Genomic DNA, 27,994 nt, shown 5'->3' on the forward strand with positions numbered 1-27,994 from the left:
CCAGGGTCTCCAGAGAGAAGTGGTGCTGGCCACTGTGCGCTGGCTCTGCTTGTCTCAGTCGCTTGGATCCGCAGAGGTTTCAACTTGTCTGATCCTTGGTAAACCAAGACAGTGGTTTTGTTGTTGTGAATGTTGTTCATCTCTTAGCAATTGCAATAAACGTAAACGAAACTGAGCTCCGTGGTCTCCGTGAACACATCCTTAGTGTCAGACCAGTGGATGCAGGGAGGTGCTCTTGTGCCCGGGGTCACTCCAACTGGGGGCCTCTCCCCCTTGGCCTCTTTAGTCATCAGGGAAGGCTCAATGTGGGAGGGTGCCACCAAGCACCTTGGGGGAATGAGCACAGGAAACAGTAATGGGGAGCTAGGCCTGCTCACAGGACCTCACCCACTCTGCTGTCCCCAAGTCATGCTCTGCTACCTGCCTACCCCACTCCCCAGCTGAGGAGCAGGGCTCTCAAGCACGAAGAGCCCCTACTGTTGCTGGGCCGCCCAAGTTCCAGGAGGATTCCAGGCCCTGCAGGGTGGTGCAGCTTTTACAAGGTCACTAGGAGCTGTGTCAGGATTAGAAGAACACGCAGCAGACCTTCCTGAGGTGCTTCAGGGTCCCCGGCCTCTTTGTCTGGTTCCTGAAATGGTGACTTTGATTGGAAGCCTATGTTGGTCAGGGACCTCCTACATGTTGTTAGGTGCCGTCGAGTCGGTTCCGACTCACAGTGACCCTACGCACAACAGAATGAAACATTGCCCGGTCCTGCGCCATCCTCACAATCGTTATTATGCTTGAGCTCATTGTTGCAGCCACTGTGTCATTCTACCTCATTGAGGGTCTTCCTCTTTTCCACTGACCCTGTACTCTGCCAAGCATGATGTCCTTCTCCAGGGACTGATCCCTCCTGACAACATGTTCAAAGTATGTGAGACGCTGTCTCTCCATCCTTGCCTCTAAGGAGCATTCTGGCCGCACTTGGGTGTAGCCAAATTGGGTGTTTGTTTGACCACAGGTCACAGTACTCCTCAAGGCCGTGCAGGTGAGACGCAGACAGGTGTGCACTCAGTGTGAAACAGGCTCGGTGACTTCACTCCCGACAGGAGGCCCCCGAGTCCCTCAGTGCATCGGATGGGTTGGTCTTGGGTTCCCAGATACAGGCACACATCTGTTACCATCATGCATTTCATGCCCAGTCATTTTGAAAGTTGGTCACCATTCCTGTCTTCCTTGATCCTCAGATCACCTCCTGGGGTCATACTGTTGTCCCCACATTTGTATAAGGAAACTGAGTTCAGAGGGAAGTCATTGCCAATTCACATAGGAAAGGAGCAAGTGTTGGTCCAGGACTGGGTTAACATCTTTCTGGCTCCACTTCCAGAGTGGGAGTGTCCCAGGGCCCTGCCGCCTACGATGACTCACCCAGAATCACATGCAGAACTAAGAGGGAGGTCTAGAATTGCAGCCTAGATCTGTCTATGAAAGTATTACATATTAAAACAAAACAGAATAGTATAAAATGTAAAGAAATAAGTGTAACATAAAAAGGAGTAGAAAGTGAAGTATAAAGAAGAAAGAAAATGTTACCCTTAACTACATCCCCTCAGGGCCTCTCCGTGAGAAAGTCACCCGAACCCACAGTACCTCTCAGGAGCTGGGGGCAGCAGTTCAGGAGTGTGTTCTCCATCTGCCCCCCTGCCTTTATCACTGTCTGGGGGCTGGGAAGGTCACCTAGAGGAGAAAGCCAAGTGGCCCCTCATGGCCTGGGAGGCACCTCCCTCCATCTCCAGAGCCCTGTGTCTTCTGTGCCTCCTCCTCAAGTGGCCTTCTCTTTGCCTCGGCCTGGCTTTGTCCTAGGACCCACAGGGACACCAGCCTCACTGTTGGGAGATGAGGTATGGCGGGAGGGGCCCCAGGCACTGATGCCATCCGTGGTTTCAGAGCAGACCTCTGCTGTGTGTGTGTGCTCACCCTTCTGCCTGCATGTGTATGTACTTGTGTGCACATACACACACACGTGCATGATGTCTTGGTTACACAGCTGTACACTGAAAGTGTGGATTTTATGGTAATCAATTATAATTTAGTTAGATATAATTTATTAAGGTTAATTATGCCTTAATATGAAAATACCTATCTTGGGTATCCCCACATGCCATTTCATGAAGAGAGAGCCACCTGGAGTTTTGTTTGTTTTGAGAGTAAAATAATTGTTATTATTACCTAACAATTTGTCTGTGTTTTTCTTTTAAATAAACTTTATCTTTTTAGGGTAGTTTTAGATTTACAAAAAAATCAAGAAGACAATACAGAGAGTTCCCACATACCCAACCCCACATTGTTTCTCCCATCATTAGCATCTTCCTTTAGTGTGGTGGTGGTGGTGGCGGTGGTAGCTGCTGTCCAGTAGACTCCAGCTCAGGACAACGCCATGTGGACAGCATGGAACATCTGGTCCTGTGTCATCCTCAGAATCTCCAGCATGTTCAAGTCCATCGCTGTGGCTATTATGCCAATATTTACACACATCATTTGAGATCCTTCTGCGTGAAGATCTCTCTCCTCCCAATTTATTTACTTATATCAGTATGGACTTGTGGATATTTACCTTACATTTTGGATTATATAATATTATTATTTTTGTTTTTGGATTATAACCCAATATTCAAATTATCTCAGCCTTGCCCCTCCGGGTCCCTTCCACATACCCCGTCACTGTGGGATTTTAAAACAACGTCCTTCCTTTCCGGCTCTATAGGGATCTCTCTGCTCATCTTTGTATTTCCTGTCCCGCCAGACCAGCCATTCCTCCAAAGAGGCCTGGTTCCTTTTACGGGAGAATGGTCTCAGAAACCAAATCTGAGGACTAGTTGAGTTCGTAGCTACCTAGGTGTCCTTTCTTACCTACATAATACCCCATCGCACCAATGGGCCCTCATTTATTTAACAAACTCCCCCAAGAGATTTTTGGTGGTCCCAAAACTTGGGTCCCTGCGGGAAATTTCACCATGCATGTTCTAGAACACACTTCTTTGTGGATAAAGTCTTAGAAGGGGTATTTCTGGGACCTCGGGTTCCTGCCCCCACCCTTCCTCCCTCCCTCCACATCTGCAAGTGGTCCAACTTTGTGGACGAACCTCTCAGTGTGCCTGTCTCAAGAGGACATGGGAGACTATGGATCCCTGCAAGTGGCAGCCAACTCTGCCTCTGCGGTGTCCCAGGCAGGCACTCATTTTGGGAGTGGGCTGTGCCACCAACCACGACTCCCCCCACCGATCCCTGTGTACTGCTATCCTGTGCACCACTCAGGAAACAGGGCCTGCCCAGGGTCTATTTCTCCCTCTGTCCACTCACAAGGGGGGTCATCAGGGCTGGGGATGCGCCCTTGCCGCACACCCCATCACCCCTACACCTTCACTTCCTCTTGTGAAATGCAGCCATGGCTTCATTGGTTAAATATGGTGCCTTAGGTATCTAGTGCTGCTATAACAGAAATACCACAGATGGATGGCTTTAAGAAACAGAAATTTATTTTCTTACAGTTTAGGAGGCTAGAGGTCTGAATTCAGGGTGCCAGCTCTAGAGGAAGACTTTCTCTCTCTTGCCTCAGAGGAAGTTCCTTGTCTCTTTGAGCTTCTGCTCCTGGACTGTCTTCATGTGGCTTGGCGTCTATCTTCCCCCATCTCTTATCTGGCTTGCTTGTTTAATCTCTTTTATATCTCAAGGAAGAATAACTCAAGATACTCCCTAATCCTGCTTCATTAACATAATAAATGTATATAACCCAATCTTCATTGACATAACCTAGTCCTGCCTCATTAACATAACAAACACATCTCATTCACAAATGGGATCATAACCACAGGCAGAATTTAGAATTTATAACATATTTTTGGGGGACACGATTCAATCCGTAATATATAACAAGGCTGCTCCCAGGGCAGAAGTTTCCACAGCAACCTCACTCTTGTGATTGTTGATACTGTTATTGATCCTTCCACATCCCGCCAACTTGGGCCTCAGTTTTTCTACCCATGAAGCTCTGTCTTGTCTACCCCACCTCACCACCATGCTCGGGCAGGGCTGTGCACCACTCACCCTACCCTCACCTGCCCCTCCAAGCCCAAGGAAGCCGAAGTTTGACTGGAAGAGGGGTAGGTTGTTGAGCCCCCCAGAAGCTTTGGGAGTTGGAGGCTGTTGTGAGAATCCAAACCAATCAGTGCCTGGGACCCAGGAACTGACCAAGTACCAAACCCCCACCCAGGTGCCAGCTGTGACTCTGCCAAGTATCTGGCCTCATTTCTCAAACTGGGAAACAGGCCCGCAAAGGGGAAGATTTCGGTCCCTGGCTGTCCTCTTTCTAAGTCACCAAGCCTCAGTTTCCCTATCTGGGAACTGGCGGAGCTGTGTTGCAGCAAGCGCCTACCTTTCCAGCGCTGAGTTGGGACTTACAGCTAAGTCCCAGCACCAAGTATCAGTTTCTACTTATGAGCGTCAAGTGTTGAGGAGGTGTCTAAAGGTACCCAGCTCCCACCCGTGGTGTCCTCTCCACACTGCCCCACGCCCAACTATGCCTGAGACCACCATTCAATCATCAGGGCTCACCTTTTACATCACCTTCTCTAGGCAGCCCTGCCTGTTCTTCCCAGACAGCCCTGGCTCCACCTCTTGCTCCCCCAGGCTCATCCCTGGCCCCCCTTGGCTGGCTCTGTCTCACCCAGCTGGGGCCTTCTCCACCTGGGCCAGGATCTCAGCTCCAAACCTCCAGCATGGATGAAAGAATAATGAAGGAATGCACTTTGTACAAAGTCTCAAGCCCTGACAACCAGCCCTCTGTCCTTGATGGGGCCTGACTCCAAGCAGGACGGATAGGCTGACCCAGGCTGAGTGCCAGCTCTGGGGGTGACAGCAGTGAGAAAGCTTTCCCCTCTGGGACCTCCTTTTCCTTAGTGGGGACATTGGATAAGGCGTGAGTATGAAGTCCAGTGAGGAGGAATCTGAAACGTACTGTTAATTGAAAAAGCTGGTTTATGTAGTCCTTATATAGTTGTTTTAGTATACTATAGTGTACTATGTAGAAATAGAAACCCACAAATGTATAAACACATGGTCACAGACATTCTGGAAAACTCCACGCCTATCTGCTATAAGGGTTCCTTTAGGAAGTGGGCGGGGGGCACTGATGGTGGAATTTTCACTGTTTGTGGGGTATGGCCTGGGACAAATCTCCCAACAATCACTGATGCTCGCTGGACTCATCCTCACTGATCTGATCTTAGTGTCTGTGGAGGTCAACCAACTTCACAATAGGGAAACGGAGGCCAGGACAGTCTGACTGTAGAGTCCATGCTCTAACCACTTGGATTTCTAGTCAGTTTTGTCTGGTTTCTAAACTCTGCCTACATACACATACTCACAAAGGTACACACCCAAATGCACATAGGCTCACCTGTGCACAGGCACGCAGACATGCACACACTTGCAATGCACTCACATCCACATGCAGGCACCCTTGTACACACATACACATACTCAAACACATGTGCCAGCATGTATACACAGGCACATAGCCATGTTGTAGCAGGTGTCAGAGCTTTGTTTCTTTTTATGGTTGAATAATATTCATTGGGTGGATGGAACGCGTTGTGTTTACCATTCATTTATTGATGGACATTTGGGTTGTTTCCATTTTGGTAGTATTATGAATAGTGCTGCTATAAACATAGGTGTAAGAGTTTCTGTGTGGATGTATGTTTTCCTTTCTCTTGGGTATATACCTAGGAGTGGAACTGCTGGGTCATATGGCAATTCATGAGCAACCGACAAACTATTTTCCACAATGGCTGTACTAAACTCAGCCTTTTCACAAACTGATGTAGGATGGTGTCTTAAAAATCCTGCATTCCTTTTGCCTGTGGGTCAAACCCACTGACATCAGATCCCCGGGGGACAAAGGTTGAATCTTCACAGATGTGTCCAGCAGCCTCATGTCCCCAGCAAAATCCTGGGGATGAAGCAAATAGAGGGAAGAATGGAGTAAATTAAGGTGTCTTCAGCTGTGAAATAATACAGAACTTTGAAAAAATGAGTTCCATCCTGGAGGATAACAGCTGGCTTTAGAGGACAGTGTGATGTTATTTTTGTAAAAATTCTGTAAAAAGTAGACACACACACATACACAGAAAAACCTGTACACAGAAATAAGTGTGTAGGGCTGAATTTGAGCAAAAAGAGACTTTGTGGGAGAGGCAGGTAGGACGGGATAGGCTTTCCCTGTCCCCCCAATGCCATGTGCCTCCTTGCCCCCCACCAAGCTTACTTCATGCAGTTCGAAAGGAAAATCCCCTGAAGAATGGTGAAAGGAAGTGAAATTGGGGAAGTACACACTGACAGTAATTGTCCCCTTTGTCCAGAGGCAGCTGTGAGCTTGGGAGAACAAGCAACAGATTTGAATGGAGACCTTTTCTTCAGTGAAGAGGCATCACTTTCTCCTGGGGCTGTCTTCAGAGGCTGCCAGGAAAGTTTCTGTCAGACATCTCCCAGGCAGAGTCTCTTGTCACCTTTGTCCATCTATTGGTCCCTTCACTCACTTCCTCACTGACTCACTCATTCACCACATATTTGAGGAGCGCCTTAGCACTCCTACCTAGTAGAACCTCCTGTTATAGATTGAATCCTGTCCCCGCTCAAAGTATGTGTGGGAATCCTAACCCCCATACTTGTGGATGTAAACCCATTTGGGAGTAGGGTTTTCTCAGTTATGGCAACGAGGTCATGTCAGTGTAGGGTGTGTCTTAAGCCTACTCACTTTCAAGATATAAAAAGAGCAGATTAGGCACAGAAGCAAACACAGAGGGGAAGATAGATGCCACGTGGAGATCCCCAAGGAATCAAGGAATGCTGGGACTACAGAAAGTGAAAGAGATCTTCCCTGAAAAACGACAGAGAACCTCCCCCTAGAGTAAGTGCCCTGAATTTGGACTTCTAGCTTCCTGAAATGTGAGAACATAAACTTCTATTGTTTAAAACTACCCTGTTGTGGTATTTCTTTTACAGCAGCATTAGGAGACTAAGACATCATTCAATGTCTAAAACCACAATTAAATGACAAGCTGTGAGCAGTGATTTAAAGGAAACCTCTAAGGTACAAAGACAGGGCATTCAACTTGAGGCTGGTCTGCTGGAAGGTGACATTTCACTGGAGACCTGAAGAATGAGTGAGAGCATGTGAAAAGGCCCTGAGTTGGAAGCAAGCTTGGCTGTCAGAGGAGCGAGGAGTATGCTGGTGTGGCTGGAGAGGAGATGAGGAAAGGAGACAGAGAGGGGGCCTGCAGGGAGGGACCCCACAGGGCTCCTAGTCTGGGAGCTGAGTGTGGATTTTGTCCTGAGGCAGTGGGGAGACATGAGAGGCTTCAAATAACAGCAGAGACACGACCTAATTTATACATTGTGTGTATTAAAATACACATAACATAAAATTTACCATTTTAAAGTGAACGACTCAGTGGCATTTAGTACATTCACAGGATTGTGCAACCACCACCTCTATCTAGTTTCAAAACATTCTCATCAATGGAAACTCCATACCCATTAGCAGCCCCTCCTCCATCCCCTTCACTCCAGCCTCTGACAACCATAAATATGCTTTCTGTCTCTATGGATTTACCTGTTCTATATATTTCATAGAAGTGAAATCATACAATATATGGTTGTCTCATGAAATCATACAATATATGGTTATCTTAGTTACCTAAGTGCTACTATAACAGAAATACCACAAGTGGATGGCTTTAACAAAGAGAAGTTTATTCTCTCAAAGTCAAGGAGGCTAGAAGTCCAAATTCAGGATGCCAGCTGTGGGGAAAGCTTTCTTTTTCTGTCAACTCTGGGGGGAGGTCCTTGTCATCAGTTTTCCCCTGGCCTAGGAGCTTCTCAGCACGTGAACCCTGGATCCAAAGGATGTGCTGTGCTCTGAGCTCTGCTTTCTTGGTGGTAGGACTTCCTCTCCTCTCTGCTCAGTTCTCTCTTTTATGTCTCAAAAGCAATTGCCTCAAGATACAACCTAATCCTATAGATTGAGCCCTGCCTCATTAACATAACTGCCTCGAATCCTGCCTCATTAACATCATACAGGTTAGGATTTATAACACATAGATAAATCACATCAGATGACAAAATGGTGTTCAACCATACAATATTGGGAATCATGGCCTAGCCAAGTTGACACATATTTTTGGGGAACACAACTCAATCCATGACATTCCACCCTGACCCCTCAAAATTCACATCCTTGCCACATATAAAACACTTTCACCCCATTACATCATTCCAAAAATCTTAAATGAACTCCAAGTCCAAAGTCCATCCTGGGGAAAAGTTCCTCTTTATCTTTGAAATCTAGTGTACAAGTTATATGCTTTCAGAGTACACTTGTGGAACAGCACATGGTAGACATTTCCATTACAAATTGGAGAAATTGGAGGTAAAGAAGAAATAATGAGCAGCAAGCAAGTCAGCAGAGCACATTACATAAGCTTTCCAGGCTTAAAAATAATCCTCTCTTGAGACCATTTAAGCAATGGCCCTTCCCTCCAGACTCTGGATGTCAGCCACATTCTCTGGTGGAGGTCCCTCAGCCCTGAGCTTCAGCTCCACCTTCCAGGCCCACTGGGACAGCAAGTCTACTCCCTTGGATTTGGCCAACTCCATTCTTCTAGTCCATCTGAGTGATGGCCCTATGTCCTCAGCCCCTCCCTGCCCCATTCTTCTGCCCCTTGGGCATGGCAGCAGTGCCCCCTTAGCTTTGGGCAATGGATATGGCACCATCCCACTGGCACTTGTGAAAGGCAGCCCCACACTCTGGAACCTAGTGTGAAGCTTTGACTCTTTGAAACCTGGTAGGCTGTGACACCACCCTTTGAAACCTCAGAGGTTGTGGTTCCATCCTTTGAGATCCCAGAGGTTGTGGCCAATGCGACTTCTGCCCTGCTCAGGCAAGTGTTGCAAAGCTCTTTCTCTCTATGGATAAGTACCTGGAGGCATCCCACTCTGCCAGTAAACCTCAGCTGGAAGGCTCTCAGCTCTCTTGTTCCCTGGGTTGGTAAGCCTAGCTCCACTGATAAGTGCCTGGAGGCACCCCACTCCATCAGGAAGCCTCCTGCACAAAGGCACTCAACTCTCTCGTGCTGTGGGTTGGCTCCAGTGCTGTCTCTTGCTGGTCTCGGGGTTCTGCTGCTACTGTTTCTCTGCTGCTGATTCTCACTGTCTGTGCTGTCTTAGGTGTTACCACTCTTCTTACCAGAATTGTCTTTGATATCTATAATTCCACCAATAGTCTCTTCAAGGCAATCTAGGATTTTACTGTTAGCCACTTAATACTCTTCCACCCTCTGCCCATTCATTCACTGTTTCAAATGTGCTTCCACATTTTAGTTATCTGCTAGAGCAGCACTCCACTCTCCTGGTACCAAATTAGTTATCTAATTCTGCTATAACAGAAGTAGCTCAAGTGGATGGCTTTAATAAACAGAATTTTGTTCTCTTACAGTCTAGGAGGCTAGAAGTCTAAATTCAGAGTGCCAGCTCCAGGGGAAGGCTTTCTGTCTGTCTTGGCTGAGGGAAGGTCCTTGTCATCAGTCTTCCCCTGGTCTAGGAGATTCTCAGCACAGGGATCATGGGTCCAAAGGATGTGCTCTGCTCTGGGCTCTGCTTTTGTGGTGGTAGGAGGTCATCCTCCTCTCTACTTAATTCTTGTATCTCAAGAGTTTGACTCAAGATACAACCTAATCTTGGAGATTGAGTCCTACCTCATTAACATAACTGCCTCTAATCCTGTCTCATTAACTTCATAGAGATAAGGATTTACAACACATAGGAAAATCACATCAGATGACAAAGTGGTGTTCAACCACACAATATTGGAAATCATGGCCTAGCCAAGTCAGCACATATTTTGGGGGCACACCACTCAATCCATGACAATGTGTCACCATCCCATGGGCTTTATAGGTATTATCTTTCATACATAAAGCCCTGGTGGCACAAATAGTTAAGTGCTCAGCTGTTAACTAAAAGGTTGGTGGTGAGAACCCACCCAGTAGCTCCCTGGGGGAAATACCTGGAGATCTGTTTCCATAAACATTACTGCCAACAAAACCCTGTGGAGCAGTTGTACTCTGTTACATATGGTCACTAGGAGTCAATATTGACTTGATGGCACTTAGCAACAACAATCCTACATACGCCTGAGGATGTCCCTAGGCAGGAGATCCTAAATGATCACTATTGTGCAGGTGGGGAGACTGGGCAGGGCCTCACAGGTATGATGTCTTGTCCAGGGTCACAAACTGGTTAAGAGGGAGGGACCAGGTATGAATCCAGCTCTGTCTTCTCAAACCGAGGCCTTGGATGCACCCAGGCCTTCCATGGGTTCTGTGGGGAGAGCTGTGTTGGTGGCACTGTGTTATTGAGATGTCATGGGGGAGAGGTGAGCATTCAGGAGCCCAGAGGGGTCTTTGGGGAATTCTTATCAGAGGAGGGAGCCCAGGTAAGGGGACCCAGGATGTGACATCACTTCCTTGAAGGTTGAAGCCAACAGAACTTGAAACCTTGATAACCAGGCCCCCACATTCTAGACCAAGCCCCTGTCCAGCTCACTTGGGTGGAGACACTTGATAAACCAACATGTTTTCCTGTTGTCTCAGGAAACCCAGGAGTTTGACTCTTTCACAAAGGTTTAGATGATGGTTCAGACTTCACCCCCAAAGGCTCTGGCCACCGTATGCCAAAAAGAAGAGGAAGGTAACTCAGGGTAGGCAAGGGCAGGCCGATCCAGTCCAGGCCACCGCTGTGATCTCACCTGGACATCCCCACATCCCTCCCCAGGCCATATGAATCCCCAGATTATGCCTGCCCTTGTCCCCATGGGAACCCAGTCTGGGAGCAGAGAAGAAGGGAGGATAGAACTGATGAGGCCCAAACTTGTTGGGGTTAGACAGGGTTCATTTGGGTGGAGAGGTGGATGGGGATCAAAGGAGGGGTCATGTAATTTGGAAAGATATAGGAGGGATGAGGTGATGATGAAGTTGATGATAGTGGTGCTGCTACTGTACTTATTGAAGGCTGACCCATGCTCCATCCCTACGATGTCTCACTATCACTGGATTCATGAGATTGAGTCTGACCAGGAGTTTGGACCTCGCTGGGCCTAGTGTGTCTGGTTGGCTTCCTTGGGGATGGGAGGCGGGGCAGGGGTGCACAGGACCAGGTTCACTTCCCTGCCCCAACTCGCCCCCCTCCCCCATCACATAGGATGCTGGGACCTAAGTCTCTACCCAGAGGTCCCAGTTTAGACTCAGGGCTTTAGGGAAGGGACTGTCAGTGGGCCACAGGCCATGTCAGCACTTTGACCTGAGCCTTCTCTGAGCTGCATACTCACCCTGTGGGGCAGTCACCCTCAGTCCTAGGGTGGGCATCAACTGGGCTATTGATGACCTTGTGCTGATCTAGCCCCTCCCAGATCCTCTGCAGGTCTCAGTGGTTAATATTTTTATCCTACTCCCCGAGGCCCCTCCTCTCTACTGAAAGCTCTTCTCTTCCCTGGATATTGGGAGGTGGGAGAGGGGGCTGTAGAGCCTGGGCAGCCGTGGCTAGTGGACTTGTCCAGGGCCTGATAGTGCAGCCCTCAGGCCAGGTTGCCCAGCAGGAGGAATTCTTGCCTTCTCAACAAGGCTTTCCTTTCTGCCTGTGAATCCGGAAAACAGCCAGAGAAACCTTCATTTCTGTCCCAGCCAAGGCCAGGTGATTTGGGGGTTCTGTGGACCCTTAGCCATCAGCCCGCAACCCAAAAAGGTCACGATTCACACCACCCCAACCACATGATGACAGAGGGAGAACTGAGAGTTCCTTTGTTGGCCAAGAAGGCACAAGGGCCTGAAGGGGCAGAGAGGGAAGGAGGCAGCCTCGGAGGCAGGCCCTTGGTGCCTCCTGTGCCCTTGATGCCTCCTGGGCCTGCTTCCAGGCACTGTCTTTGCAGAGATCCCTGCAGGAGATTGGTGAGGAGCAAGGTGATGCCATCATGTACTCCTTCTCTCCTGAGAAAAGGCCCAGGAAAGTCAGGCTTGGACTTCTTCCTTTAGTACCATTGGTTCATGGGCATATGTTCCCTCCTGAAATGGTTGAACATCGACCAATTCTTTTTGGTATAGTGACTCTGTGTATTCCTTCCATCTTCTTTTGATGCTTCCTGCATCATTTAATATTTTCTCTGTAGAATCCTTCAGCCTTGCGACTAGAGGCTTATTTTTCCTTCAGTTCTTTCAGCTTGAGAAATGCTGAGCATGTTCTTCCCTTTGGGTTTTCTACCTCCAGGTTATTTGTTGTTGTTGTTGTTAGGTGTTGTCAAGTCAGTTTCCAAATCTTGCATTCCAACTGCCAGTAATTGTCAATGCATCTTGAATGCATGTTTGATCAATTTCGGAATGCAGAAGTTGGTAAAAGTCTGCAAATTCCTCATCTTTGGCATTAACGATTGCTATATAAATTTGTGCAAAGAGCTGGAAATGGAAAACCAAAAGGGAAGAACACGCTCAGCGTTTCTCGAGCTGAAATAACTGAAGAAAAAATTCAAGCCTCAAGTTGCAATAGTGAAGGATTCTATGGGGAAAATACTAAACGACGCAGGAAACATCAAAAGAAGATGGAAGGAATACACAGGGTCATTATACCGAAAAGAATTAGTCGATGTTCAACCATTTCAAGAGGTAGCATATGATCAGGAACCAATGGTACTGAAGGAAGAAGTCCAAGCTGGTCTGAAGGCATTGGCGAAAAACAAAAGCTCCAGGAATACATGGAATATCAATTGAGATGTTTCAACAAACAAATGCAGCACTGGAGGTGCTCACTTATCTATGCCAAGAAATATGGAAGACACCTTCCTGGCCAACTGACTGGAAGGGATCCATATTTGTGCCTATTCCCAAGAAAAGTGCTCCAACTGAATGTAGAAATTATAGAACAATATCATTAATATCACATGCAAGCAAAATTTTCCTGAAGATCATTCAAAAACAGCTGCAGCAGTATATCAACAGGGAACTGTCAGAAATTCAGACTGGTTTCAGAAGAGGACGTGGAACCAGGGATATCATTGCTGATGTCAGATGGATCCTGGCTGAAAGCAGAGAATACCAGAAGGGTGTTTACCTGTGTTTTATTGACTATGCAAAGGCATTCAACTGTGTGGATCATAACAAGTTATGGATAACATTGGGAAGAATGGGAATTCCAGAACACTTAATAGTGCTCATGAGGAACTTTTACATAGATCAAAAGGCAGTTGTTGGGACAGGTGTGCATCAAGGTTGTATTATTTCACCATACAAACCCCTGAATTTTTCTTTAAAGCTTGTGACTAAGTGTAAACTAAAGCAAGTTTTTTACTTTTCTCTGTGGTTAAGCTGAGAGGATAACAATAATCTGTTTCTCTGGAGCTATTAAGACCTTTCCTGAAACAGTGTCTCAGGAAGAAAACCAAATGCTGGTCTCCTAGGCAACTGCTGCCAAGAAAAATTTCACTTGATTAAGCTGTTTCTAAGAGAGAAATGTCCTGTAACCATCCTCCTCCTAGCCCCACTTCCAGTAACCTATTTTGTATTAATCAAAGTCTGTAATGTCCGATCGAAACAGTACAGCTCAAGCCTTGTATTCTCACCCTTCAAAAGGTGTCCACAGCTTCGCCATTGTGGGAGGCATTTGTTCTCTGTAAAATCAGACCCTTGCCCCAATCTGGACTGTCATCAAACCTACAATAATCTCCTTGCTTTACTTTAACAGAGTAAGCCTTTGTTACTCTTTGACACTCTTGATATGGGTGTAGTCCTATGTGGGGTCTGGTCACCAGATGCTCTTCCTGAAATTTTGGGTTGACTTCCTGACGGGGGCTTTGGCCATATCTGGCCAAAAAGGCCAGAGAGCATGACCTAGGCATGGCTGCTGTCCCATGTAAGTTCCATTTGCTTGGCGCATCTCCCAAAAAGTTTTCTAAGTACCCTTCAGAAGGATGTCCTAAGATAGCGTACAGCCACATGTGCAGTCCAAGTGTTGGGGTGGCCTCCTGTAAAGATTCCTCAATTCTCCTCTAGGAGCTGGGACTGGCTCAGCCTGGACAGGGAGGCCCATGGAAGACCGCTGGTCAGCCAAGGCCATGTGTGAGACCCACTTTTGGGATGTGCCTGCCAAACAATTTTCTAAGTTCCTCTTCAAAAGGTGGGGGCGTTCCAGGCTGAGCAGGGAGCCCTGGGAATCTGGGTGCCCTAGGACCAGACTCAGTGCTGCCTGGTGCCTAGTCATATAAGCTGCTCCCACTCAAAAATGTTTCTAACTTCCCATGGTGTTTCTGAGGTGCCTCCAACTACTCCCCTGTGCAAGAACCCAACTGAGTTTGCAGTGCCCTTCCTGAAACTCCATGGTTGCTACATGTGCTTGCAAAAAGTTTCTCTAGGTCTCGCGCTGGGAAGGGAGGGACTGGCTTATGAGGGACTGCACCTCACCTGGATTATCCTGTTCAGGACCTTCCTGTCTAGTCCAGGCTGGTTTCTCCCAAATGAGAGTGGACTTCTACCAAGGACCTCCCTGGTAGGACCAGCTGTTTCCACCTACATGAGACTTTGGCTCTGCCATGCTGTCCATCCTGGACCTCCATGGCTGGCCCAGCCTGGTACCTCCTACATGGGATGGTGGATCTGATGGGATGTTTGTCCTGGACCTCTATGTGTCTTTTGATTTCTTGACTGCTGCTTCCATGGGTATTGATTGTGGATCCAAGTAAAATGAAATCATTGACAACTTCAGTCTTTTCTCCATTTATCGTGATGTGGCTTATTGGTCCAGTTGTGAGGATTTTTGTTTTATGTTGAGGTGTAATCCAAACTGAAGAGTATAGTCTTTGATCTTCAGTAGTAAGTGCTTCAAGCCCTCTTCACTTTCAGCAAGCAAGGTTGTGTCATCTGCATAAAGCAGGTTGTTAATAAGTCTTCCTCCAATCCTCATGTCCCATTCTTCTTCATATAGTCCAGCTTCTTAGATTATTTGATCATCATACAGATTGAATAGGTATGGTGAAAGGATACAACCCTTCCCTAACTTTAAACCACTCAGCATTCCCTTGTTTTTTTACGAATAACTGTCTCTTTATCTATGTACAGGTTCCTCATGAGCACAATTAAGTGTTCTGGAATTCCCATTCTTTGCAATGTTATTGTCTTAGTGATCTAGTGCTGCCATAACAGAAATACGACAAGAAATTTATTTCCTCACAGTCTAGTAGGTTTCAAGTCTAAATTCAGGGCGTCAGCTCCAGGGGAAGGCTTTCTCTCTCTGTCGGTCTTCTCATCAATGTTCTCCCGGATGAGGAGCTTCTTCACGCAGGCACCCTGGGTCTAAAGGATGCGCTCTGCTTCTCGTGCTTCTTTCTTGGTGGTATGAGGTCCCCAACTCTCTGTTTGCTTCCCTATCCTTTCATCTCTTGAGAGATAAAAGGTGGTGGAGGCTATACCCCAGGGATCAGAAATGTGGCCTGAACAAGGGTGTTACATCCCATCCTAATACTCTTTAACCACAGGCAGAGATTATGATCAATAATACATAGGAAAATCACAAAATGGAGGAGAACCACATGTGGCCTAACCAAGTTGACACATATTTTTGGAGGTCACAATTCAATCCATTACAGTTATCCATAATTTGTTATGATCTACACAGTCAAATGCCTTTGTGTAGTCAATAAAACACAGGGAAACATCCTTCTGGTGTTCTCTGCTTTCAGCCAGGAACCATCTAACATCAATGATATCCCTGAAGCACTGGAATCTTTTAAACTGACCAATAAGTCCTCAGCGCATGCTAACTCCAAGACCTACACCCTGCTTGCCACTCATAAGCCCTCTCCTACAATTCCAACCTGTTGTTGCCTGGTCCCTGGGTGCAATCCCCTGTGGCCCTGTATGGAAGTGTGCTGTAGTTTCCTCTCTGGTACCTGTATATAAGTACTGAATTCTATTTGTTTTGTGGCCTTCCTGCATGAGTCTCACTTTCACCTGCCACACATGACAGACCACTCCATGACACACAAGGACCTCCCTCCTTTGCATCAAAATTAAGACCTGCATTGCATAACCCACACAGTATTTAAAAAAAAAAAATGTATCTTGAAGAAGTTTAGTTAGAGCATTGTCTTTTAGGTGTGAAACAGGTGCCACCAATTCATGATATTTCAACAGGCATGGACCAGTATTTGGTAAATATTTCAAAGCATTTTGAACTAACAGGACAAGATTCTGAACTTTAAAGTAAATCTCCACCTTCTTTTTTACTAACAACTCATTAAAATGTAAAACCATGTGTATATCATATGTAAAATGTAAAATCTAGAACATTTCCAGAATGTTACAAAAACGTTCATCAGGCCATTCTATTTCTCCCCTCAAGGAAGCCACCTCACTGCCATTGCTCCTGGTTCCCCACCCTTTTTGAATCACTTGATGCTCTAGAATGGATGTTTCTAAAAGAGTCTGTCCTCAGTGATGGCAACACCAAAAAATAACCCCAATCACATGGCTAAAAATTCTTATGACATCAAACTTGTTCTTAGTGCAAAACAGGAATTATAAATTTATGCCTAATATAAAAAATAAAAATACAGCAGAATAGATCCCTGTATTTTGCAGATATTTTCCTTTTTATATTTTATATCCCAGTATCACTCAAAACGGCACAGATTTTGAGGCTTTGTATTCATTTGATTGTTTTTCAGTTTCAAGAAAACCACAGACTTTTCTTTAAAGCCGGGGGTCTCCTCCAGTTCGAGACAAAATTAAATTTCAGGTTCTCCTCTCCTACACTCCATTGTACATGTTTATTACCTTGAAATTTCCTTATCCCCTCTCTAATACACACACGAAGGTTTTTTCCCCCTTATTTGACAAAGACTACAATCTTACTGATAGCTGTAAGCATTTCAAGCTTCTTAAACTCTAGATGAAAACACCAAAATCCTTTTTAAAATTTTTACCTGTGCTAAGAGAGAGAGAGCAAGGCGGAGAAAGAACAAGAGAGAGAAGTTTAAACTTAATAGCTACGGTTCAAAATATAATATGATCTATAAATAGTATTTGTAGGAAATGTGAATTGAAGAATTTTCCATAACCCAAATTGTATGAATATTTGTTTTGTCATTAAAACAAAGTAAATACCACTGGTGTTCATGAAAGTCCATCATAAATATGACAGAATTGATGTCCAGAGAATTTTCTTTTGTCTATATACTTAACGTCTCATCAAGTATAAAAACCAAAACGTCAGATCACAAGTTTTCTTCTATGTTTGTTTAAGAACCTGAATGGTTGGATGCAGCATGGTACATATTCCTATTTTTCTTCCTCTCCTTTGCACTCATCATACTTTGTCAAATTGATTTAAACACCAAAAACAATGACATTCTGTAACGTCAGCTTTCCATTTAAAAATATCTCCATTGGTCTTTCTATCAAAACAGTGGAGAGATAAATCTCATTGTCTATAAATGACACAAATTCTGTGCTGCTGTGGCTTTTCTTTCTTTCTCTTTTTTCTGAGTGTAATTTTACCAACAACCTCGTGTCCTCTAAAAAAATTTTTTTTTTTTTTACAAAACTCAAAAGTACAGTGAATTACCCTCACAATGGTTTTCAGATGATGAATTATTTTATCTGTCCATTATATATAGAAGAAAATCCTAATCCATTTGACTCAGCCATATTAATACACTAATAGTAGTAGTAGATAATTTTCATTGAGCACTTATTCTCTGTCAGGTGTTGTGTTAACCATTTTAAATGTATAATCTCATTTAATCATCCCAACAACCCAAAATTAGTGAAGAAGTTTTTGGCTGCAATTATTGAAAATACAGATCAAATATTTTATGTTAAAAAAAAAAAAGCTCATATGCTTGGACAACTCTCGGACAGCTGGCTAAAGACAGGGCCATATCCACGGGCTCAACAATGTCATCAGGACACTTTCTTTCTCTCTGCTTTACTTCCCTTTTTTTTAGTTTTTAAGTGCTTCATCCTTAGAATATCCTCGTGTTATTATGAGGTGAATGCTATCCTATCAAGGTAACAACCCTAGAAGGGTTCCCTCAACAACCTCAGTAAAAGTCCCTGAATGGATTCTGATTGAGCTTGTGCAGGTCACCTGCTCACTGCTGAACCAATCATTGTGGCCAGGGTTCTCTTAGTACCAGGCATGGGTCACCTGCCTATCCTTATAGCTGGGAAGTGTAATCAGCCTTACTTTAACTGTGTGGACCAAACTGAGAGAGTGGCAACTCCCCAAAGGAAAATCTCAATATCATTACCAAAAGAAGGAGGAAGGGATGAAAGAAAACAACACCAGCAGATAATCTCATTCACCTAAGGAGAAGATATTGTTATATCTTCAATTTCATATAAGATGAAACCGAGGCTGAGGGAGGCAAAGTGATTTGACAAAAAAACTCATGGCTGGGACATGGCAGAGCTGGAATGTAGACTCTCAAGTTTGAACTTTGAGACACAGCACTGTTCAGCCTTCTTGACAATAACAATCTTAGGTGATGATGTATTATGGTATCTGATCCCTCTTCACGGCCAACTCCCCTCACTGCCCTTTATCGTAGGAAAAGTTAGCAGGATGGCGAATATGTAATATGTCCCCTTTTCTGTAATCTTGATGAAAATTTAAAAACAAAACCCTCCAGCAAACCAAACCCAAGAAGTGATAAATTCTGTATTGGATTAATGGTTCATTTTTCCCAACAGCATCTTCAACAACACGCTGAGGATGTGATTTGCCCCTGATTTTATTATTAACATGAAACAAGCAGTTGAGGGTTCCTTAATCATGATTTTTTTTAAATCCATGAATACATCAAAACATTTTGACCTCATCATATTTCTCTTAGTTTTCTAGACTATGTTCTTACCAACCTCCTTCCACCTTTACAAGGCTGTGGAAGTTAGCAAGCATATAGAAGTCATGACGTTTATTGAACACTCCACCTAAAAACGGAAGAAGAAACATTGTTTCTAAGTGCTCATTACATATTCAGCAAGATAAACCATATGCTGGGGTATAATACAAAATTCAACAACAGAATAAAATGAAGGGGTAAATGAATAAGAAAAAAACTGGTGTATTCATCAATTGGGATAAAACAGTGACAGAAAAATTTACTGCTATGTGCAGCAACAGATAAAATCTGGCACACATGTTGATGAAGTCAGACACAATATACATCATATAGAATTATTCTGATTAAATGAAGTCCATGAGTGGGCAAATCTTATCTCTGGCAATAATGGTCAGAACAGTGGTTACTCCTGTGAACTGTGAAAAGAGTAGGAGGGAATCTTCTGTGTTCTAGACAATTTCCCTAACTTGATCTCAGGGATGGTTATGTGAGTATACATCCAGACACAAAAATTCATCACGTTTATTATGTGTATCTATGAGAAAAAAGTAAAAACTTCATAATTGTCATTTTCAAAAGTACCTTTTACCTACTGGCCCTCAGAATGACTGGTACCTTCCTGTCTCTCACCCTGGAAAAGTCTTCTCTCCAAGGTCCTCAGGGCTTGGAGAGATCAGACTGGGTTTACACAGTCTGTACCCTGCCCCTAGGGAAAGATACCCGATAAGCAAGAGACGACAAACCGGAAAGAGAAGCCAAACTAGAGACTTCAACAATTTTAAAGATGGGGAAATATTTATGAGAAGCAAAGAAATTATTTCTCTAAAGACTATGGTAAAAATTTTTCCAAATGGCCAAATATGCAAATACCAACTTTCTCTGTTCCCCAAGGGTGTCTTTGATTATTGAAATCCCTGTTTCAGATCAAGTACGCATTTAAGAAAATCTGGGCTCTTCTCTACAGAGAAAAGAACGACAGCTGTGGACGGATCACAAATACAAGGTGGAAACACTGAACCACAGGGTCACTAGGTAGAACCCTCTGTGTTCGCACACGGAACCACTCCCCGGTTACACCGAGGCTGTCGCAGAAACCGGAAACGGAAGTGTGCGTCCTCGGGCAGCTTGGTTTGGTCGCTCTGTTCATCGGGTGTGAGATACTTTTTACCTCTGTCGCCAGTCGGCCTGATTGACTACGAGGTGACCCCGCAGGCTCCTGTTCCAAGGTCTAAGGGTGCCTTTCCCGCTCTTCTGCGCACTCCTGATCTCTCCGGCTTCCCAGAACTTCCTAGCCGGGGGAGCCATCGCCGCCCCTGGCTATTTGCCTTTGCGGCCTCCTCCGACTTTCCAGCCTACTGGGCCGCAGGTGTTTTCTGGACCTCTGACTCTTGGTGCATTAACAGGTAAAATCGTGTGAATCTTCGCTACGTAAAAGCGTGGTTCTCAGACCGGTAGCGTCAGCATCATCCGGGTTTTGGTGAAAAATGCAGAGTCACGGGCCTCGTATATGCCCAGGGTAGTCAGTTGGAGTCTAAATGCCCTGATTCCACCGCTTCCAGTCTGCCGCTGGCCGTGCTCCGCCTTCGTTTTCTTTTTTATTTTTCCAATCCAGATTCAGACAGACTCATCAGCCTCATTTGCCAGCACTCCTGCGCGTACACACACACAACTGTCACGTTGAGAGCAGGCCTGGAACACAGCATTCCTTGTATGTATATTTACCACTTATCGAGCTATATCACAAGGACTGGGCAATTTGCTAAGTATATAAAGTACTTTATATACTAAAAAACAAAACAAAAAAACCAAACCTGTTGCCGTCAAGTCGATTCTGACTCACAGGATGGAGTAGAATTACCCTATAGGGTTTCAAAGGAGCAGCTTATGGTTTGGAACTGCTGACATTTTGGGTAGCAGCCATAGCTCTTAACCGCTGCACCACTAGGGCTCCACTTTATATACTGCGCCTCATTTTATTAACAACACTGAAGTAGGGAATATTTGCAGCATTTTACAAAAATAATAGCCTTGGAGAAATTAAATAGCTTGCCCGTGGACAAGTGACAGTGTCTGAACTCAAATTCGGGTCTGTTCTTAAAAAGGCATATTCCTGATCACAATTTCTCTGCCTAAAATGGCTCCCCTTTGTTTTCTGTGATTCTCTCTTAGTTCTCTAATGGTGCTATAACAGAAATACCACAAGTGGATAGGTTTAACAAAGAAAAATTTATTCTCTCACAGTTTAGGGGGTTAAAAGTCCAAATTCAGGGCACCAGCTCTAGGCGACGGGTTGTCTCTCTTTCAGCTCTGGCGGAAGGTCCTTGTCATCAGTCTTACCCTGGTTGAGGAGCTTCTCAGCACGGGAACCTTGGGTCCAGAGGACCCGCTGTGCTCCTGGCCTTGCTTTCTTGGTGGTATGCTGTCCCCTTATGTTTCTTCTCTACTCTCTCTTACATCTCAAGCGATTGGTTTAAGACACAGCCTAATCTTGTAGATTGAGTCCTGCATCATTAACATAGCTGTCTCTAATCCTGCCATCATTAACATTACAGAGTCAGGATTTACAACACGTGGGATCAACACATCAGATGACAAAATAGTAGACAGTCACTCAATACTGGGAATCATGGCCTAGCCAAGTTGACAGATACTTCTGGGGGACACGATTCAATCCATGACAGCTTTTTCAAGGCAGCACTTTTGTTAACTATTGCTCATCTTACAAACAGTAAGATTGTGGTGAGGAATATATCCCCTCTACTTTAATGGTTATAGGTGTTTAAGACAGAGGAAGAATTAAGAAACATAGCTTGGAACTAGGGTGTAGATTTAGGACCACATTTATCCTAATTTCAGGGGGAAATATTTAGTAACAGGCAGGTTTCGAGGTGTTTCTTTGGATGTAAGGAAGAAATTTTCATCATAATCATGTGAGAAACAATACAGCCAACCCTAGTTCTTATGATGTAAAATGTGTTGTTGCTGAACAAGCTTAATATAGGTGGTGAGGGGGATCACGCACCCAGTGTGGGTGATCTGTGCGGGATTGGACACTGGGGATTCAACTACAGTTTCTGCTTCCAAAGCTTCACGCTTGTTGAAAGGTTGAAGGTTTCTTGGCGTAAAAACCGTGCATAAATCCAATGCCTGAACAGTGAATATTAGGAATGAGAGCAAACTGGGAGGCATGTGTAATGAAACTAACCAAAGTACTTGAACAGATCCTAGAGGGTCAGGCACACTCCTGCATTGCAAAATGTACCTCATCCTTTGTAATAATTATCTTACAAAGTAAAAGTCAAATAGGAGTCCCTGGGTTGCGGAAAAGGTCAGGTTACTAGCTGAAAGGTTGGTGGTTGAAACCCACCCAAATTTGCCTTGGAAGACAGTCCTGGCAATCTGCTACCAAAAGGTCACAGCATTGAAAACCCTGTGGAGCAAATTTAAGTGTCCTGTTTGAGAAATCTTTGGAAACTCCTATGCCATTAGCCTAATCTTTTTTTTTTACTGTTTAGGGTTATAATTTGTGTTTTGTTTTTGTTACAGAAGCAGTCTTGTGTGTGTGTTTTTTTTCCCTCTTAATTTTAGTAACAAGGCGATCCAGATCCAGTTACCTTAAAAAGCCTTTTCTTTACACACTGCAGTTTCTCAAATGTGATGTTATTTCTCTAGGTTTTAAAGCCTAAGGTTGGCATTAAATCTGTGAAGCACCCACATTCCTCCCTCTATCCCCATAGTACCTAACCGTCCCTCTTTTCACTCACTCAGATCAAGAAACTAAGTTTCTTTCTTTCTTGTTTTAATAATTTCATTTCATGCTATCTATTCTTGTGTGTGTGGTAAAATATATATGACAAAACCTTTTCCTATTTCAGCCATTTTTACGTGTACAATTCAGTAACATTGATTAATTTCACCGTGTTGTGCAGCCATCACCACTGTCAGTTTCCAGGTTTTCCATCACCGTTAGCAGACACTTGCTGCCTCTTAAGCCTTAACTCCCCTCCTGCCTCCCATCCTTCCTGGTAACCATTCGGTCTCTGTACATTTGCCTGTGCTAGCCATTTCATGTAAGTGCAGTCGTACAATATTTGTCCTTTTGTGTTTGACATATTTCATTCATGTTGTAGCATTTATGAGAACTTTTCTTTTTTTGACTGAATAATATTCAATTTATCTGTGCATCTGTTGGTGGACATTTGTTTTTTTCCACTTCTTAGCTGTTACGAATAGTGCTGCAGTGAACACTGGCGTAAAAATACCTGTTTGCATCCCTGCTTTCGTGCCCTTTGGGTATATAGCTGTTGTTGTTAGGTGCCGTCAAGGCTTTTATAGACTCACATCGACTAGTAACTGTGCCGTAAGGTTTTCTGGGGTGTGATCTTTATAGGAGCAGATTGCTGGGTCTTTTTCCCACAGAGCTGACAGATGAGTTCAGACCACCGTCCTTGCAATTAGCTGCCAACGTGGAAACTGCTAGAGAAGGAAAACTCAAATATTTTCCACTAAAACAAATGATAGAAAAGTGGTAAGACTGCACCTTGTTAAAGGCGTAAAACTTCAAGACCTGTAAAAACAAGGCAGCCCTGCTGAGTTCAGGCTCTCACAGGTTTCCACTGTATTTTCTCTCGTTCTGTGGGTTGTCTCTTCACTTTGTTGACAAAGTCCTTTGATGCACAAGATTTTTGTTGTTGTTGTTTAGGTGACAGTTTATAGCTCAAGTTAATTTCACATGCAAAAAAATTTTATTTTAATTTTATTTTTATTGTGTTTTAAGTGAAAGTTCACAAATCAAGTCAGTCTTGCATACAAAAATTTGTGCACATACTGTTTTGTGACATTAGTTGCAATCCCACAATGTGACAGCACACTGTCTCTTCCCACCCTGGTTCCCTGTGTCTATTCAGTGAGTTCCTGCCCCTTTCTGGCATCTCATCCTACCTCTGGACAGGAGCCACCCATTTCATCTCGTGTATCTGGTTGAACTAAAAAGCACATCCTCACGTTTATGATTTTTTGTTTTCTAGTCCTGTCTAATCTTTGTCAGAAGAGTGGGCTTCGGGAATGGTTTTAGTTCTGGGAACCAGAGCGTCCAGGAGACATAGTTTTGGGGGGTTCCTCCAGTCTCTGTCAGACCATTAAGTCTGGTGTTTTTATGTGAATTTGAGTTCCACTCCCACACTTCTCTTTTGCTCTGTCCTGGACTCGTTGTTGTGGTCCCTGTCAGGGTGATCATTAGTGGTAGGCAGGTACCTTTTAGCTCTTCTTGTTTCAGGCTGGTAGAGCCTCTGATTTGTGTGGACCTTAAGTCTCTTGGACTAATATGTTCCTTGTGTCTTTAGTTTTCTTCATTCTCCTTTGCTGCAAGTAGAATGGGACCAATTGATGCATCTTAGATGGCTGCTTGCAAGCTTTTAAGACCCCAGACACCACTCACCAAAGTGGTATGCAGAACATTTTCTTAATATACTTTGTTATACCGGTTGACCTAGATGTCCCCTGAAACTGTGGTCCCCAAGCCCCTGCCCCACCTACTCTGTCCCTCAAAGTGTTTGGATGTGTCCAGGAAACTTCTTAGCTTTTGCTTTGGTCTAGTTGTGATGCACAAGATTTTTAATTGATCTGTTTTGTCTTTCATTATTGTTCTTTTGGTATTGATCTAAGAATCCAGTGTTGAAAACTAATGTGTGGAGAAAAGAAATGATCTTGTTTTTAAAACTGTAATAGTATTGCATGTGTCCAAAAGTTCAAAAATGCATAAAGTAAAAATGATCATTAAACACCATTTGTAATCTCAACATGGGTAGAAAAATGTGGTGCCTTTTATTTTTCCCTTCCTTTCCCTAGAGGTAGATATTGTAAAAGTACTCCGTTTTTGGACTGAAGTTCCCTTTGGAGACATAATTGGTAATATAGTCACTTCATATCAAATGCAAACTTTCATTTAAAACTACTGAATTTTCCTAGTTAAGAATCTAAGAGTTGTCCCTCAGATAACATCATAATATCAACTTACATTTCCTAAACGCCTACTACATGCCAGAACTGTGCTCTTTCTTTCCCTTAGCTTGGAGCTTCAGAAGTGGGAATGGAGCCTATTTCAGAGGTTTCAGTTTGATTCTTCCTGTCCAGGAAGACAGCCTTGACATATGGGCTCTTGGGTACCAGTGGACTCATAGACCAAACCCTTCCCATAGTCCACCTGGGGCACTGAGGACTGTATACATGTCTAAGGCAGAGCTTTAAAATCTTCCCTGCACAAATCAAGTGCTCACCTGGCATTCCTATCCAGTAAGTGGCATTAGCATCCATTCACTAGATTAGTGGAAATAGTCCAAGCTAGTCTGTGAGAGTCTCTGAACGTACTGCTTTCTCTCTTATCACAAGAAGGGATGCTCTCCATCCAGCAGCAAGAGGCATATTTCAAAAATATAAACCAAGTAAGCTGTCAAGCTTTTTATTTTAGAATAATGTTTGTTTTAACCAGACAGGTTAAAATGCTTGGAAAGGAAAATTATTTAAGTGAAGATTCAGGAAATTAGTTTTATTTAGCTACGGGCATGGTTGTGTAGGACTGATAGCATGTGCTGTTGGGGGCGGGGGAGTATTTCTGTTGGGAAAAATGAGCGTGTAAATCCCTGACACAGTAGAGAACCTGGTGTCATCCATTCCTTGATGAAGGTCAGAGATGACTGAAGCAGAGAAAACAAAGTGTAGGTGGGGGTTTGTGTGAGCCAGATTGGAGGGGCCAATGACAGCAGGTCATTTAGAACCATGCTGAGTACTCTGGGCTTTTAGAAGGCCAGTGGACAGCCACTTACTGGCGTTAAGCAGTTCCTGTGCTGCGAATAGATTTTGGAAATGACAACCATGGTTAAATGACGTCAGGCAGGACAGGAGCTTGTTATAAGTTAAGGAAGACTGTGAGGAGGCCTAGGGATGGCGATTAGTTGTGGATCAGGAAGATAGTGCAGTGATATATTGTAGATGTAGATGGTTCAAAGGGTATCTGTTTATAATGCTCATTCTTTGAATTACAGGCTATAGATCAGTGGATGCATCACACACAAACTTCAGTGTAGATAATCTGGTGATCTTGTTAAAATGCAAATTTTGATTCAGAAATTCTAGGGTAGGGCTTAAGATTCTACATACCGAACCAGCTGCTAGTTTATGCTGGAAACAATAAGAATTAAGGATGTGGATGAAAATTAGAGAGTGCTGTTAGAGAAAGTAACAGAAGAAAAACCAAGTAACCAAACCCGTAGCTGTTGCGTTGATTCCTGCTCATAACGACCCTATAGTACAGAGTAGAACTGCCCCATAGGGTTTCCACGGAGTGGCTGCTGGATTTGAACTGCAGACCTTTTGGTTAGCAGTAGAGCTCTTAACCACTGTACCACCAGGGCTCCAGCAAAAGAAAGGATAATGCTAAAGAGGAGACACTGGTGTAAAGAGCATGAGAGAGAGAGAACACTTACACTGAGAGCAAGAAATGAAAGGATAGTAGGCGGCTTGGAGGGGAAGCAGGGTAGCGGTGTGGAAAGAAATGGGAACAAAGGAAGGAAATGACCCTTTAGAGAAAACTTAATAACTTTCTGATTTGTTGATTGATTTATTATAAAGTTGAAAGACAAATTGCTCAAGAATTCTCTCAGATTTCTCAAAAGCTTAGGGACTGGTGGTATCACGGTTTGAGAACAAAGGGGAAAAAAGAAAAAAAACTGGAAAAAAATGTTAATTGCAAAAGCAATAGGAAAGATACAGACCACATATTACAATGCTATAAATGAAATAAAAAGAAAAAGTTTTTAAAGCAAAATAGAAGTGTTTGAAGTGCCCATAATTAAAAATGAATGAACCAGGATGAGTTCATTGACAAAACTTGAAAAATATATTCTTCCTGAAAATTCATCCATGTTAATATCCAGTAACAATGCTTGTGTTGATCTGTAAGGGACAAAGTTACATAGGAGAACCCAGCACTTCAGCATTGGACCCCTTACTCCTTGGAGGAAATCAGGCTCAAGTTTTCCACCTGGCCAAGCTTCATGCTCTGTTGTTGTTGTTAGCTGACTTTGAATTGGTTCTGACTTATAGTAACCCTGTTGCACAACAGAACGAAATGCTGCCGGGTCCTGTGCCATCCTCATAATTGTTGCTCTGCTTGAGCTTATTGTTGCAGCCACTGTATCAATCCATCTTGTCAAGGGTCTTCCTCTTTTTCTGCTGACCCTCGACTTTACTAAGCATGATGTCCTTCTTCAGGGACTGATCCCTCCTGACATGTCCAAAGTATGTGAGACGTAGTCTTGCCATCCTTGTGTGTAATGAGCATTCTTATGCTCTGGGATGAATAAATTCCTCCCATATATGATCTTGTTGCCAGAATGAAGAGCCTGTGGAGCTGCATGAAGAATGCAGGTCTGTACTCTAGAGGCTGGAGCCTGTTGTACCTTCAGTGCAAATACCTTCAGGGCAGGAAACATTGCCCTGAGCCTGAGAAGAAGCCAAAAACCTGCCCCTCCCTGCTTACTCAAGGCTATTCCTGCCCCATCCTTCTATTTCAGATCTCAAGTGTGGTAAGGGGAGAACTAGTCCAGTCTTGTCAGCTGGGGACCTGGGGATACCATCATCCACATCTGTAAATCACAAGTCCAGTTTCAACTGCCCTGACTAGTGTGTGGACCAGACATTATTCATCTGCTTCTAAACTGCCTGGTGCTCTGCTTCCACACCCGTCCCTCTTACTCAAGTGGATTCTTGGGCTAAGAGTTGATGTTCTCTGAAGAATTCAAGAAGCTGGAGCAAGGAAATGGTGAGTTCTACAGAGAACTGGGTTATTCTTACCATAAGTGGGTGAGGCTTGATATTGGGAGACCAGCTGTGTGCTGCAGGACTGTGGTTCTTCAAAGAAGCAAAAATGTGGCAGAGGAGGCCAAGGGACTGAGACCTAAGAGGTATCCTAAGGCTCTGCGCCACTGTCACTGGGCCTTTCTCCTATACATAGGT

General features: G+C 44.3%; 1 protein-coding gene across 6 annotated transcripts in view; it reads left to right on the forward strand.

The window, feature by feature from the left end:
* Nucleotides 1–20,043: 20,043 nt before the first annotated feature.
* LOC100662579 (zinc finger protein 709-like) overlaps nt 20,044–27,994 on the forward strand; it is a 94,517-nt gene continuing 86,566 nt past the window's right edge. For 4 of the 6 annotated variants that reach the window (XM_064280725.1, XM_023552374.2, XM_023552373.2 and 1 more), the window contains exons 1-2: nt 20,064–20,385; nt 27,553–27,800. In XM_064280725.1, coding sequence (XP_064136795.1) covers nt 27,761–27,800 — 40 coding nt within the window. In that variant the 5' untranslated portion in view covers nt 20,064–20,385; nt 27,553–27,760. Of the gene's footprint in view, nt 20,386–27,552; nt 27,801–27,994 lie in introns of all 6 variants that reach the window. The other 2 variants (XM_064280726.1, XM_064280728.1) reach the window with 2 other exon arrangements.

The sequence above is a fragment of the Loxodonta africana genome, chromosome 3 (genome assembly GCF_030014295.1).
Source record: "Loxodonta africana isolate mLoxAfr1 chromosome 3, mLoxAfr1.hap2, whole genome shotgun sequence".
Classification (NCBI taxonomy): Eukaryota; Metazoa; Chordata; class Mammalia; order Proboscidea; family Elephantidae; genus Loxodonta; species Loxodonta africana.